The 15,816-nt window shown below is 38.0% G+C and overlaps 1 protein-coding gene across 1 annotated transcript; it reads right to left on the bottom strand.

Annotated features, from left to right (window-relative positions):
- Positions 1–3,581: 3,581 nt before the first annotated feature.
- On the bottom strand, positions 3,582–15,531 carry KIAA1024L (KIAA1024 like). The gene is made up of 4 exons (XM_023532005.1): positions 15,367–15,531; positions 12,043–12,093; positions 7,151–7,378; positions 3,582–3,761 (listed from the first exon to the last, which is right to left on the bottom strand). The coding sequence occupies exons 1-4, from the start codon at positions 15,529–15,531 to the stop codon at positions 3,582–3,584; spliced, it is 624 nt and encodes a 207-aa protein (XP_023387773.1).
- Between the last annotated feature and the right edge of the window lie 285 nt (positions 15,532–15,816).

Below are 15,816 nucleotides of genomic sequence, written 5' to 3'. Positions count from 1 at the left end.
TTACCTCTTCAGTTATATGAACGGAGAATTCAACACCTGATAATAAACAATGAGTACAGGAAAAACAAAAATAGAAAATATTCTAAAACACTCTCAATGGAGAGCTAAAACAAAGTACAGAAATTCAGATCATACCATGTCTGAAACAAGCAGTAAATTATTAAATATTCCTAAAATCTTAAATAATTTGGGGAAGCTGGGAATGGGCTATCTCTTAGAATAAATACTTCCACCTTTTGCTTTAGCATATTATGTGTAACAAGAATCAGAGTTTATGCTAAAGGATCTCAGCTCTGCCTTCAAGTGTCAGCACGACTCTAGGCCAGTCTAATCCTTTTTTCGTGCAAGATGAGAGAGTATCAGAATTATTGGTTGCAAGAGGGAAGGTGGGCGTTGTTGCCCACGCAATCAAAGTGCTTATCATCACAGAGGGATACTTAGGCCTCCACCTGCAAAATGTTCCTTTGATAAAATGCTTCTTTGTGGGCTGAGGGCCAGTACAATAAATATCACCACCAGATGGCAGGAGTGCACTTTGGATAAATGGAGCAGTCAAAGACCCTTTTATTTATTTATTTTTCCCATTCACTAAACTCTCCACTAGGCGACAGCAACATGCATATAATTGGAATAGCCATTAATGGATTATATAACAATTTAAATTTTTTTTTTTTTAGCACGAGAGCAGCAGTTTAAGAATGTATCCATAGATTTTTTTCTTCCCCTCTAGAAAATAGCCATACCATTTGCTTTTGGGCCTCCCACTCATTAATCTAATACAAAAACAAAAAAACAATGAACCCAAAACTTTGGGGGGGGTTCACCTTCTGAAGAATCTGGGAAAGATTATTCTTTGAAACCATTATTATTTAAGAATTTTTGGATCCCAGACTTTCTTATTCCGATTTAGAAAAAAAGTGACTAAAGTGACTAAAATAGTCACTTCTTTGAAGATAATAACAATTATGTATAGACCACCTATTATATGCCAAGGATTGTATTTAAATGCTTTAAAAACATTAGTTCACTGAATCTGGATCGGAGTTTTTTAAGAAAGCCCAGATTTTAACTTAAGTCTTTTTAGGGCCATCACCTCTGTATTTTCCATGACCTGATTATGCTTTTCCTGCTTGAACCATTTTCAAAACCCATACTGCAGGAGAAATCAGAACTGCTTTCACGATATGATTTTGAGTGCACACAAAGATGTATTCTATTTATGACTTTCCATCTCATGTAGTTGCATAACATTAATCGGTGAGGGACAATAAAATATTTTGATTCTATAGTTACATTAAAGGCTAAACATGAAGATTAGTTAGGGAGCAATAGCAAAGGAATAAACTCAGTCATGCCGAAATATGAATGCCTGATAGATAAGAGTACAGTCCGGCTGGAGAAAGCAGGGGAATGCTAGATACCTGACTGGACAGAAGAGAAGAGGAATGAGATGGGGGCCAAGGAGCCAGTTCAAGTGTGCAGCTTCACACTTCTACGGCTGGCCCTTGTTCAGTGCCTTTTGAGAGCCTTACCTGTCTGTGGCGTTGGACAGTCCGAAGTCACTTGGTGTGGCACAAACACTTTCCAAATGTTGTGGAGACCTGAACAGGAATTGAATTCCTTAGAGCAGTGGTTCCCAGCCTTTTTGGCACCAGGGACTGGCGCTCCTATGAGAATCTAATGCCGGATGATCTGAGGTGGAGCTGAGGCAGTGATGCTAGTGCTGGGGAGCGGCTGCAAATACAGATGAAGCTTCGCTCGCCGCTCACCTGCTGTGCGGCTGGTTCCTAACAGGCCACAGAAGGTACCGGTTGGGTGACTTCAGGGTTGGGACCCCTGCCTTTGAAGAAATGTTGAGCAGTCAAGCTTCTAAAACAGAATACAGTTGACCCTTAAAGAGCATGAGTTTGAACTGTGCAGGTTACCTTCTAAGTGAATTTTTTTTTTTCCAGTAAATACAGTTGGCCCTTCCTATCTACAGGTTTCACATCTGCAGATTCAACCAACTGCAGATGAAAACAGTATTTTCGCATTCCCAGGTGCAGATTCCTCACCATGGAAAATACTGTTTCAACCTGAGGTCAGTTCAGTCTGCGGATTCAAAGGGCCAACTATAGAGTCAAAAGTAATACGTGGATTTTGGACTGTGTGAGGTTAAAGGGGCACTGTGATAGCAAATGGTTGTCTGTGAGGTGTCCACAGTGAGACCAGGCCTGCCCTCAAGAAGTTCCCAGGACCTTCATCTCTCCTTAACTCAATTCTAAATCGGATTAGGAGAGGAGGAATAAGAGGTCAAAGACTGCAAAGAGTCTTAAGACAATTTTCGTGCACGATTTTATTGTAAAGGTGCACTTTTAATGTACTTTATTTCAAGTATCTTTAAGAGAAATACAACAACCCCAAAGGACAAAAGCTGACTAATTCACAAGACAGTCTGGGGCTGGGGTGGGGTGAGTCTTGAAAGAAGATAAAGGAGTGGGAATGAGGAGCTTAGGGAAGGGTATTCTTGGAGAAGGAGAAGGGAGGTGACTTTATTTTTCAAATGTGGCCAGAACCATGTCCTCAGGTATTCTCAGGCAATGTAAGGCAACCCTGGGGTGCCAGTAAGCTAGCACAGAGCGGTAGTAACAACGGCCATGAACTATGCAACTATTTACTAGGAGCCGCTTATCTATGTCTCTTATTTAGTTCTTAGGCAGGCCCTACTGGGAGGTGATATTCTCCCTTCCTGGCAGAAAATACTTTTACCAGCATCCAAGACTTAGCAAAGGCACAGTTAGTATCAAACCGCATTCTCTCAGTAGAATTCCTTCTGCTTTTTTTTCCAAGGCCTTCCTCCCAGGCCATGGCTGGTGATACTTATCGACTGCCACCAGGGGTCACACTAGCCAATTTGGATCAATTAGTAAGCGCAGCTGGATCTAAAGGTAATTAATTATATAACTATGGCCTGTCCAAGTTTAGTTCTACTAAACTTGCAACTTGAAACTGAGGCATTATAAAGGATTACTGGGAAAATAACAATACTTTTGAAGAGAGCTCCCCTCCTCCCCCCTTTTTTTCTGGCTTAAACAGGAATAAAGGAAGATAAAAGAGCATGAATCCGCCCCAATAGGCAGCACGACGAGAAGCTTTTATCCTCTGTGTCTGGCAGTTGGCCAAAAAAATGATCCACTCAGCTTTCCTAGTGAGGACAGGAGGGTGGGTGGCAAGGTAACAGTGTTTTAAAAACAGTGTGAATATAGTTTGAGCCTTAAGACAAAACTGTTGACAATAGTTGGTGCTGTTTTGTTCTCTATCAAATTGTTTACTCTTGGTTGTACACAGTAACTTTTCTGTGGTTTTGATCCACAGAATTTCTTCTTCCCAAATGTCAAAGCTCAGGCTGGAATTCTTACACAGTTTTCAGAGAACAAAGTAGAGAAAGCGAGCAGATCTCAAGCAACATTTTCTACAAGACAATTACATTTTAACATGTACAATCGACAATATAGTCACACTGCATGAACGTGTTTTTCTGCAAATGTTTATTGGGAAAGATTTTTAAGAAAGTTCAAGTGGCTATATCTGTGGCAGTTTCTTTAGATGAAAAAGGTGCTAATAGTCACTATGGAAACCAAGATGCAGGCAACAAGGAGCAAAATCAGACCTATACGACGGTATTTCGAATGCTTCTCTTGTTCCTCTTCCTTTTTCAGTAAGGTATCAAAACCTGGCGTGTACATGTCTCCCAACCAAAACCGTAGGTCATTGGGATTTTCCTAAAAAGAAATTACATGGAGAATAGGATCAGTCAGTGATCAATCAATGTCACGGACTAACCAAGACTGCAAAAGAAGATTCTGCCAGAAGTACTGAAGGTCCATATTCATAATCACCATGACCTGGGTGAGGTATAAGTGTCCTGGTTCAAATACGAGAGAGCTAGGCTTCCCTGAATGGCACAAACATGCAGGTATAGCCTCTTGGCTGACTAGGATTCCTTGCAGCCCAATCAGCAAGTCTGTGTGAGAATTCATGAGGAGGCCTGCATGATTTATTGACAATATTGCTCACCTTGGAGGGTCAGAAACACCAGAGTGTTTCTGCCACGTTTTTGTCTCTTACATCTCATAAATAGAGTGTGTCAATCAAGTTAGTGAGTTGAAATAAAATTTAAATTCCTTACTTTAGATGAGCCTTAGAAGTTTGATTTTTTTCAGCATGGTAAGGAGAAACATATCTGGTGAGTTTTTCAGTAAATCCAGAAGCTGACTTCTATGGAGGAGGTTAGTGAGTAAAAGTCAAGGGTCCCTTCCATGCTTCTCAGCTGCTGGTTCCCCTTGTGGAGGGTGACAGCATGTCCAGTGTGCAGAGACTTTGGCACTGTCTGATCTCCTGAAAAAAGGACCCTATGTACCCCTTCCTACATCAGCCCCTGTTCCCTCCCACGCCTCTACTTCTTCCACTGGCCTCATCTTCCTTGCAGCCCTGCAGAACTGTCTTCAACTGCCTATGTTCAATAAATTACCTGCAAGCTACTGTTCGTACATATAAAAAATGTTTTCTTATACTATCTCCTGCTATGTTTTAGTGCTAAAGATTCAGTGTCCACGCTTGGCATCTAATAAACATACAACAAATTTACGGTGAATGTGGAATCTCTGCTTTCACAAACTCACTTCAGGCATCGTTATTTCTCATCTGGATGATTACAACAGCTTACAGCTGGTCTGCCCACCCTGCTCTTAACTCTCTAGCCTCAGTGAAGTCAGCCAGTTTCCATGGCCAGCCTCAGGGGACACTGAACTAGCTTCAGACTTACCAATGCACAGCTGAGACAGCCATGTACATGCCTGTAGAGAGCTGGGTGGATTCTGGTCACAACAATATAATTCTTCCATCACATTGTACTAATTTCAATGTCTTCCTTTTTAGAAAAGCTAAAATACTAGAGTAAAAATTGGATGACCTGCGCAGAGGGAGAGATGATTTAAAAATCCTTGACTACTTGACTCTCAACCTTCACTTTGTGTCACCAGAGGCCTGCATGTTGCCTGCAAGTTTAATTCTGTAATGGAGACCGCCTTCTCATCCACCCTGCTCAGAGCCTGCTTGGTAACTAAATAGGGAGCTTCTTTTCTGCTTTCTTGTTTATAAACTCTTAGCAATTTCAAAAAATGAGAGCAGTTGAAAGAACTTTGAACTTTTACAGCCCATTAAGTGGTGAAAAGTTTTCAGAAGATAAGTTAGGGGCTCCACCCGCTAATTATGAGCTATAGATAGGGATGGCGACGAAAGAAGTTGAATTAATGAGGTATAGGAAGAAATTATCATGAAAACAAACATCTGACTTCCAGAACATCCTTCAAGAGAAGTCGGTACTGAAGAATAGCATCGTGAGGTCTGTCAATAGGCCTGTGACCCAAGGGACCACTGCTTTGGGGTGAATGAACTGCATGCAGAGGATGAGGGGAGAGAGCACACCTGGTTTGAGTGAAGCAATATATCCAATATGGTCACATTTGATCTTCCTAAGCATAATTCATGGAATTATCCAACAGCAAAACATTATTCCTCTTTGCCAATAATGTTCAATAGCCTTAGCCTTGCATACGAACATTTTCTTTTAGTGTACTTTTTCACTTTATTTTGCCCATTATTCTATGACTTCAACTGTAGCTCTGACAAAAGCGGACTGTTTATTATTCTGACAAACTCTCTCACTTTCTCATATTTATAGCTTTTCTCTTGATCCTCCTGAGAGAAGAATCTCCCCACTTGTACAAACCATCTCTGTCTTTCAGAATTCTACACATTCTTCAAGCCCAGCATGAGCTAACTTTTTTTTTTAAATAATCCAATGTGATCTTGTCCTTCTCTGAATCCGCACATCACTCTCTACCGCCATTGCCATCACCGTGCTCTTCCTACAGCTTGTCACTTCCTGTCTTGTTCTATAGCTTTCATTTGCTACTTTGCTCAGTTAGATGAACTTTTTGAGGACAGGGACAGTAACAGTCATCTTTATAGTCCCCTTGTAAACAAAGAGGAAGGAAGGGGCTCTAGGATATAGTCAAGAAATGTTTGTGAAATAAATCAAAACATTTTGCCCGCTTTGTAGAAGGCAACTTCTTAGAGGTCCTGAGCTTCAGACTCCTGATCAAAAAAAAAAAAACATGGTTATTGTTGCTATGGGGGAGTGTCTGGTATGGAAACTTTTCTGGAAAAGAGGCTGCGTTAAGGAAATACATTAAATATGCTAGTAGGTTAAGAACCTTCAAAGACACTGGACAAGTTATTTCAAGTAGTGCATATTTGAGATTTTTAAAAGTGTAAGATTTTAAGGGGACATAATGCTGTCCTCTACAAAAGAAAAATAGCTTGAGGTGCTTAAGGTAGGGGGCTAAGAATAGGTACACATTGTTTAATGAAGGGTACTTGGAATGCCAGGGCTTCCTGGCTCTAGGGCAGCAGAGACTGAGCAGGAATCCAGGGCACTCAGAAAACAGAGGGCCACTCTCCCTGCTTTTCAGGTATTTCTAGATCTTCTATGTGATGGGTGACACCAGGAGGAAAAAAAGAAAAAAAACTTAAGTCGGGTTTAAGCTGGGTGAATGAGTTCATTGCATACTTTTCCTGTGTTGAAATGCTTTTGTTTTGTTTTGTTACTGAGACACAGGAAAGAGTCCAAAATGTAAATCTGCAATCTTAAATCATTGAGTGGGCTTGAAATAAAATGATCTTTGATGAGAACTGCCTTGCACAGTGCTGAAGACAACATTTAATAAATATTGTTGAATAAATGTAGATTAAGGGATTCCTAAGTATTCATGAACATAAATGATCACAAACTAGGGGAAAACATACATAACCTGGCAAATTAATTTTCAGAAAAAGGTTTACCTTCCTGGTAAACCTTTCTTCTGTGCCATCATTTTTTCTTCTGTACACTGCACTGATGGCAGTAATTGCTGAAATTGTAAAACTCAAAACGAATTAAAAAATGCAAATAATGATGGGGAATAATAAAGGGAAACCACAGGACAAAATGACCTGAAACCTGGAGATGTGGCACCTGGGGAAGAGTAACCTCAATATCCATGTCTTTCAGGATTATTTAACTGATCTCCCTCATCAATTGAAGGAGCTGGTTCTTTGCCTCGAGTACCTTCAGATGCCCAGAAAGGTTTGTGTGCAGGGAGCGCCTGTCATATTCCTCGATGGTCCACGAAGGATTCTTCTTTCTTTCTTCCATAGCTTCCTTCAAACTTATGTCACCATATAGTGGGTTATTCCTCAGAACTGATGACAGGGGCGGTGGGGGGCTCTCTGCAGAGATGGTGCCCTCTGCACTGGACCCCCTCATTCGTTGAGCAGTCAAATTCTTTTTTTCTCTCTGTTAGGAGGCAGAGACAGGGCTCCTCTTACTAAGGGGTCACTGATGGCAGAGAACGTCATGTGAAATAACCGTGCCTGAAAATTTGTTGATTCTGTCTAGAAACCCACGAGATCAGGACAATGAATGAGGAAAGGAATCTAGAATCCAGTTCGACCTAGAATCCTATCATTAATCGAATTCTTTCTTTCCTGTGATCTTGTTCAGCTTCAGTAATCATGCATTAAAACGCTATTTTATAACTACAAAGAAAGAATACTGTTTTATTAATTCAAAAGTCAAAGTCTGAACAAAGCCATTTTTACCAGCTCACTTGCACTGAAATTTAATGATGTTTTACTTCTTTCTCTTTGCGCATTCCATGACTGATAAGAATAACATTTAACATTGCTGTATGAATCCAGTGAAGTCAAGATTAAAAGGCATTTTGTAGACAGGCCTCTTGGGACTCTTATTTCAGATAGCTTGGAGAACTGTACTAACTTAGCATCGTACTCCTATATATGCCTACAGATCGGCTGGCTGTTAGATGGCTCTCAGATTTTTAAAAACTTTTTATTGAAGCATAATATACATGTAGAAACGTGCGCATATCAGAAATGTATAGCTCAATAAATTTTCATAAACCAAATCAACCTAAGATTCTACCAAGAAACGGACTATCACCAGCACACCTCATGCTCCCTTCCGGTCACTATCCCCTCCCCTCCAAGGATGACCAGGTCCCCCAATTTAACAGCATAGTCCTGTTTGGACTCATTTTGTATTTTATGCAAATGGGATTATATTATGTGTGCTTTTCAGTGTCTAGTTTGACCTCAGATTTTTTACTTCACTTTTTTTTTCTATGACTACAAAACTATCATGAAAGTAGAAAATTTTTATATTAAAATTTGTTCACTGGCCAATAAAATTGAGAAGAAACAAAAGCTTATAGAGTAGTGCCTCATTTATCATGGGTATCAATTCCACATAAGTTAATTTTAAAAAACCTTAGGTTTAATCCTTAAAAACTGGTGACAAATTTCATTAATTTATAGCAATTTTCCAATAAATGTGTTTCAAATATTTCAGCCTTCCTAAATGGAGAAAGTTAGTATTCCTCTAAGTCATATTTATGATCATTAATACATTGATTCCCTCAGCATCTATTGGGGTATGTATGTAGGTCACATTAAATATGCATTTATATAAGCTAAGTTGTAGATTAATATTACATATAGTTTCCTTCTGAAATGGCTGGTAGTCTCAATCATCTATATAAAACCATTCACATTCTCTTTGGCCTTAGGTTTCCCTGATTTTCTTATTCCATACATTTTTTACATAATTGGAAATCAACTTGGAGTTCTTCCCTGATTTTAGGTTATTGGTCTGCTCAATATCAATTTATATTCTATAATACTGAAGCTTACAATAAAATAAATTGTCTTGACTTAGCATTTTTCTTTAAGATGGATGACCTCATAAAAATGTTTCTGAATTGAGGAAAAACAATTTGATATGAAATTTAGATCGTTTCAGATTAGCATAACTCTGACTCAAGTCTTTTTCTTTAAGGCTAGACATCTTTGATCATCTTGGAAGAGGGATAATTCTTCTGACATTGATAAATTAGCTTTGTCAGGTTTTTTGCCTGCTACTCTATTCCTTGAGCTTCTTAAATAAGGAAGATCTATAAATAAAAAACGGTTTCGGGGGTCAAGAAAAAATAATGTACTATATAACAATGTAGAAGGACCTTGAAAAACTAATATACAAATGATAGCAAAATAATCAGAGCTACATTCTAAAAAGAACATTCAAGCCCTTAATTCTAAATCCCATTCTTGAAAATCAGAGGTTTCTCCTAAAACACTTATTTTTGCATTGCAGGACAATTTCATGCCTGAAAGACATGTGAATAGAAAATTAATAGAATAACTTTATTAAGAATTTGATGGCTGGATAAAAATACTAATTATGGTTGAAATTCATTTTTATTTTGATAAATATCTTCAAGTAACTTGAGGAAAAAAGCATATATTTGATTCCAATCCTCGTCTACATTTTAGATATTATATTTAGCAAAAGAAACTCAACAGTAATTCCATTATTTTAGTTATATGGACTCTAAGATAATTTTTATTTTAAATATTTATATAAGGAAAGTAATACTTTAAAGGTTACCTAGACTTTTTGGCATTAACCATTACTTAATCCATTTATTCTTTATATGCTTTAATTATTACTTATACCATTTATATATAAGGAAATTATCATTTAATAAAAAGAGTGAAATAGAAGACATATTCAGACAAACAAAAACTGAGAGTTCACATTTAATAAACCAGTAAAGAAAGAATCTCTAAAAAAATGTAGTTCAGGCAGAAGAAAATTGATACTGGAAGAAAAGATTAAGATGCAAAAAATAAAGAAAAAAAAAAGAATGCCGAGCAAGAAAAAAAAAAAACAATAAATATGTGTATAAATCTAAGCAAGCATTAATTTCATGGTAAAATAAAAATAATAATCACTAATTTGTGAATTTTAAAATAAGAGACAACTAAAACACTGAACAGTAATAATTTAACAAATACTTTTTGATGAGGACACTTTAAGAAATAATTTCATAGAGAGGATATATTACTAAAAAGTAGAGGAATTATTGCTTAATTGGAAGAGGGATAATTCTTCCAATTATTGCTTAATTGCAAATATTCCACTTACTGCTTAATTCAGTAGAACAGTAGGAAAAAAAATAAGAGAACATTGAAAACAAGACAAGAAAAATGAAACAAAATATATGGGGGGAGGAAACCTCAGGAAAATAGAAAAATTTTAGAAATACTCACATTAAATGTAAATAGACTAAATCCTCTTTTTAAATGACAGAGATTAAACATTAAATTCAATTATATAATGTTTATAAAAGAAATGCCTAAAATAAAAGGACTCAGAAAGAATGAATAAATGAATGTAAAAAAATATAACAGGCAAATATAAGCAAATGAAGTCTGGGTGTTGTAGAGACTGGTTAAATGTTTACCAGTTTTTTCTCTTCTTGAGTACATAGGGTAACTGTCTTTCCTAGTCTGTCTCAAATTTAAACTGGGACTTGCTCTTTTCTAATTGATACGTGGACAAAAGTAACAGAGATCACTTACAAATGTGACCTTTGAGATCTCCCATAATATTTTTGGCTTCCTTTCCTTCTGCTGTGTCACTGTAACAAGAGTTCCAAGATGGAAGAGATACAAGAATAAAGAACAGGAAGCCCTGGTTACTGCTTGGAAAAGAGCTGGCTCAAAACACATCTGCCATTCCTCAGACTTTTCATAAGCAAGAATTTTTTTCTTTATAGTTATTGATATTCTGTGGGGTATTTGTCATCATAGTTTAGCCTAGCCTTTCCTCTCTAAAACAGGAAGCAGTATATTGAAATTCTATAAATGTGTGGCATTGGCTAAGCAGCAGTCAAGAAGTGGAAAGGGATAATGTGACATTATCTCTTTCGGAATGAAGCGGAATGATGGCTATTCACATCATACGATGAAACATATTTGGTTTAAGTATTATCTGTGGCCATTAGAATCTAATCACCTGTTGCTCTAGGAGAAATATTTGTAAATTATCAGAGCATTTGTGTACATATAATGATATTACAAGAAGCAGAGCATTGGAGTAATATAAGAAAGAGGTGAGATTAGAGAAAGAACTGGACCATTTGCAAAAAGAAAAAAAAGAATAAAGACAGTCTAGAAACATGGTGCCTTCTATCGCTGAAAATCTATTTATAGACCCCAAATACTAAGATACAGATTTTTTTTTTTTAAAGCATCGAGCCAACAAATTCTATTGAAATTTCTCAGCTAAATGAAGTAACTCAGGGTAAAGATCATATGAAGTGTGTGGGTTCACAACTATTATTCCTGACAGCTTTCAGGTGATTGTCATTGAGTCAACAGATAAGGCAGAAGGCAGAAAAGCAAGGCATGAAAGCATACTTAAGAGTTATGCATTCAAAGAACTTTAGATGTGCTTATTGACATAGAGAATTGACTTCAAGTATATAGATAAGATTACATTAATACATAGCTTACTAATTTTTGCAAGATATGTATTACCAAAGGAACTTACACTCAAAAGCTATCGATTGCTTGAAATTAAAAAACAAAACTACAACCACCCCAGGCCTCCAAATATCCATGAGTAAGCTTTGAAGTCTACACTTCCTTGAAGGACAGCCCACTTCTGACATGGCAAAAGACAACGATGAACAGAGTGATGTTTCCCAGAGGGTGGAACCAGGGACTCCAGAGGACAGTGCAACAGAAGGTCTCCGAAAAAGCAGAATCGTGGTCTAATCAAGCTTCTCCACCTTCCAAGAAGGAGCCCACAACACACTATTCCCAGGGGGATCTCAGAATTACTTTGGAATAGTGACTGCTGTGTCTTTCATTTTTCCCATTCAGAAAGGAAGAATTATATACATAATAATAATGTGTGCATGTGTATACATTAAACAGAATGATAGCCTGTGTCAGAGTGGAGAAGCCTGGCTGGGTATTCACCGAATCCGTATCTTTTTCATGGGCATACAACATTCAAGTGAGTAAAGGTGATTAGGAAATAAACCCATTAAAGGACCTCGTCTAGAAGTCAAGGAAAGAACAGCCTCTTACCCTTGGCCTTTCGCTCCGGCTCACAGGTTTAGTATGGAATGTTCCTGGGTTCTGAAACAGATGTGATAGCAGCCAGGAAAAGATATAACAAAGAGATTAGTCAGAAAAGATTCTGAAGTCTAACTGCTAATCAGAAAAAAAAAAAAAAAAAAGGCCCACCACGATATCTGAAAAACATTTTATCAGTTAAATAAAATTTTAAAAATCAGCTTTTTCCTTTCATTACCTCATTTTATAAAGGGATTGGCAGAAATATTTGGCATACAATTCCAAGGGCCTTCATCAGGTACATGCCCCAAATAGTTTTAACAACCAGAAACATTAGATTGTGGAGAAAGGTGGCTCAGCGCTGAGATGAAATTTACTGTGAAGTTTCTTTATTTCTCTAGTGAAAGAATCTAAGGAGGAGTTATAAATTTAGTGGAATCAAGAAATATTTGCTCTTACTCTCTCTCTGCAAATATGGGTGACCTGTGTGTGTATGCACAGAAGGAAGCTGACAGCGCCCAGGGCAGGAGGCACAGTTGAGGACAGCAGTGCCTACTTTTCTTTATGTGCCATATTGCTTTAGTGCATGTAAAAATGGCATAGAGAATTTCCTCTGAAAGTGAGCTGTGAATTTTGAAATAGCTTAAATATAAATCATGGCTATAAATATGATCTGTATATTTAAGAAATCAACTTCATCTTTGGGATCTAGGGGATTTTTGTTTTAACTACTGAGTTAGCGCCAATTTTGAAGGCCATGTTTATAGGTTAAGTCCTTTGACATACTATGAGGTAGTCTGAGTCTCAAACACCATGCATCTGAGTGATGTGGGACCAAAGGAGAAGTTAACACAACTCTGAAGTCTGTGTGGATTTCAAGTGAATATAAAAGCTACTGTTTGAATTAGCCACATAGCTTGACAGAGGTACTGAGTACATCCTCCAACACCACCATGTACACACACACACCCTTCCATCTACAGTATAAATTTAAAAATGCAAGTTATGATGTCTGCTGTTTTCCAAATTCTAATGAAAGGATAACTTCAACACATTTTGGAATATTGGCAAATGGTTAATAATAATACTACACAATTCTTGTACTTTTATAGGAAACTCCTTTTCTCAATTATTTTTACATCATTTTATTTGCTCTCACTTTTAAGGAAATATGTAAAATGAATATCATCTTAATTTTGCAACTGGAAATACTGAGGCATGGACTGAATAAGAGCCATAATAGATGATTCAAACTGTCTTACCCTGGATCTGACACAGAAACCAAGTTTCTGACCTCTTTATTCAATGTTCTTCCCATTTGCTTAATGTCTTCCTAACAGAGCGAGGGATGCAAGTTAAGATTTATTTGACAGCTGCCATGTTATATATCCCAATAATACAGTACATACAGTGTATTCAGTGTCTTCTTCCAGGCATCATTACAACTACTTAAAACTTTCATATGTCCACTTCTTTTAGATTTATTTTTTATCCAATGAATACATCACTCATATTTCCAGATCCAGATGAGAGAAGAATTACTTATTGACACATTACAATCTGAAGTAGTGAATATAATTATTGTTACTCATAAGATATGCCACACTTACCCAACTATCTGATTTTGTAATTGATCTAGTCCCCCTTCCATGTGTCATTTCAATAGTAAAATGGTCTTTATTCAGTCATTTAATGTCTCTTTTTAGGGTAAAAGGATAATGAAGTCAAGTTTATCTGCAGTTTACGATTACCAATAACCTATTCAATGACATATGAAGCAGATTTTTACCTCCTTGGCTTTTTTCTCAAATAACTATTTCCACCCTTTAGAGCTTGTCGGAAAAAGATATCCTTTAAAAATTTGCATTTTATTCAGGTTTAGGAACAACATTCGACAGAGCTTGAAACTGTGAAGTTCCACATGAAGGAAATAGGTCAACTCTAGTACCAAACAAAAGATGTTAGATCAACGTGTTCCAGCCTCAAAGGCATTTATTGGATGTTTTCTTAGACTAAACTTCATAGCATAGGATGGCCAAGGTTTTCTGAACTGATTTTTGAATCATTTTATTCCACGATATAAACAGTAAAGATGAAAAGGGAAGAATTACATTGCACTAGTTTAAAACTAAACAAAACACAAAACAGCCACCGAAAAGGTACATATGGATGGGCAGAAGGGTTTTGAGGGTTACACATGGGAAAGATGCAAAATTTTCAAAAAGTCAGTTGTCATAATAGGCTGCCTTACCATGGAGATAAATTAAAACCCTTATAGGTGGAGGAGACACTTACATAATCATTTGAGTGTACTTGATTTTGAATGACCTCATGATAAAGGTCCCGAGGAGCCCACAAAATGCACCACAAAGGAGTCACTTTACACAAAGACTCATGAGTAGCAACTGTTTCTTAAAAGAAAAATTTCTGTTCAGGGAATTTGAACCACTCCAAAGAATTTAATGACTTGCAGGGGCTTGTAGGTCAGTCACATCTGTTCTGAAATGAAATGCTTCTTCCTGTTTCTAAATGCACTAACCCTTAACCCCATTAGCCCTCACATCTTAAAACAAAGATTATTCCTGTTTCATGAGCAATGCAACAGTCGGGGCCTTTATGTGTATTCCAGCACATGGAACTCATCACAGTTTTATTCTTCTCTTCTGGTCAGCAAAAAGAGGGAAGATGCAAAAGAAGAAATAAAGCAAGAAATAAAGTCTGCATTTGGGTCTGAAGGTTGGATTGGAATGTCCTGTCCACATGGACATGTGTGGAAAATACGAGAATCTAAAATAATAACCAGCACCTTTCCAAGGTGGAGAGTTTCCTCTGTATTCTTTCCTTCCACCATTAAGTTTCCATTTTTCTGCTGAGTCTTCTCTGCATGAAATGAAAGGGAGCCAGTCTAAATGAGCTGAGCCCCTGACTAACCTTCTGATGCTTCGGGCTTAGAATACACCAAAAGCTAAAAGAAGGTTTCACCCTGGACCCTTATTTGCCAATGTAACAATTGGTTTGGAAAATTCTAAAGGAAAGGAGTAAAATGAGGCCTAGGCAAACTCGAAAATGAGGATGCGCTGAGAAGCTCGTGCTTGGAGGGAAATACATGGGGCGGGGCGGGGGGGCGGCGAGGAGAATTCACATATCTTATAGTGTGATCAGAGAAAGTCTCCTTATGTTAAGGAAGAGCGAAAGACCCTTTCTCTAGGGCAAGAGTGAGCAGCTCCCTTGTTCTATGTGGTTCCCTGTAGCCTTCCTTTTGTGCAAATGATGAAACGGCAGATAGCGAGGAAAACAGGGGCCCCCGCCCCATTTTTACGTGCTCCCAGGTCTCACCTGTGAATAGACGACGTTTTGCCAGCATTGTGCCGCAGGGTAGCTGCCACCCGGAAACCGTGCCAGGCTGGCCTGAAGAAGGGCCGAGCTCCTCATTAAGGACTTCACATCAAGCTGCAGGAATTTGTCAGGATGGTTGTTATTTGGCAAAACAGAGAGATCCATGTCTCCCTTTGTCTACAGTGGGCAACAAAGGCAAGTGAGGCTGCCCCATCAGACTCGTCCATTATTCATGAGCCCGAGGATGCTCCAACTGGCATGAGACCAGATCCCTCTGCTGTACTCAGATGCCACTCTCGAAATGACACATCAACACAAAGGAACAAAGCAGCTCCCCCGCCTTCTCTTTTACACCACACACACACACACACACACACACACACACACACACACACACACGCATTTAGGGTGCTCGAATGCAAAAATGGGGCTACACTTTAGGAAAGAGGA

Source organism: Pteropus vampyrus, unplaced genomic scaffold (assembly GCF_000151845.1).
Source record: "Pteropus vampyrus isolate Shadow unplaced genomic scaffold, Pvam_2.0 Scaffold74, whole genome shotgun sequence".
In the NCBI taxonomy this organism is placed as follows: Eukaryota; Metazoa; Chordata; class Mammalia; order Chiroptera; family Pteropodidae; genus Pteropus; species Pteropus vampyrus.
The sequence above is the reverse complement of the archived record's forward strand: the minus strand, read 5'-3'. Positions and strand labels throughout refer to the sequence as shown.

Excerpts from the sequence above, each read along its gene's own strand:
- KIAA1024L (XM_023532005.1), bottom strand. The coding sequence starts at position 15,531 with ATGGATCTCTCTGTTTTGCCAAATAACAACCATCCTGACAAATTCCTG. Across the intron at positions 12,094-15,366 it reads AAAACGTCGTCTATTCACAG|AACCCAGGAACATTCCATAC; the intron begins GTGAGACCTGGG and ends CATCTGTTTCAG. Across the intron at positions 7,379-12,042 it reads GCCGGAGCGAAAGGCCAAGG|AGAGAAAAAAAGAATTTGAC; the intron begins GTAAGAGGCTGT and ends GCCTCCTAACAG.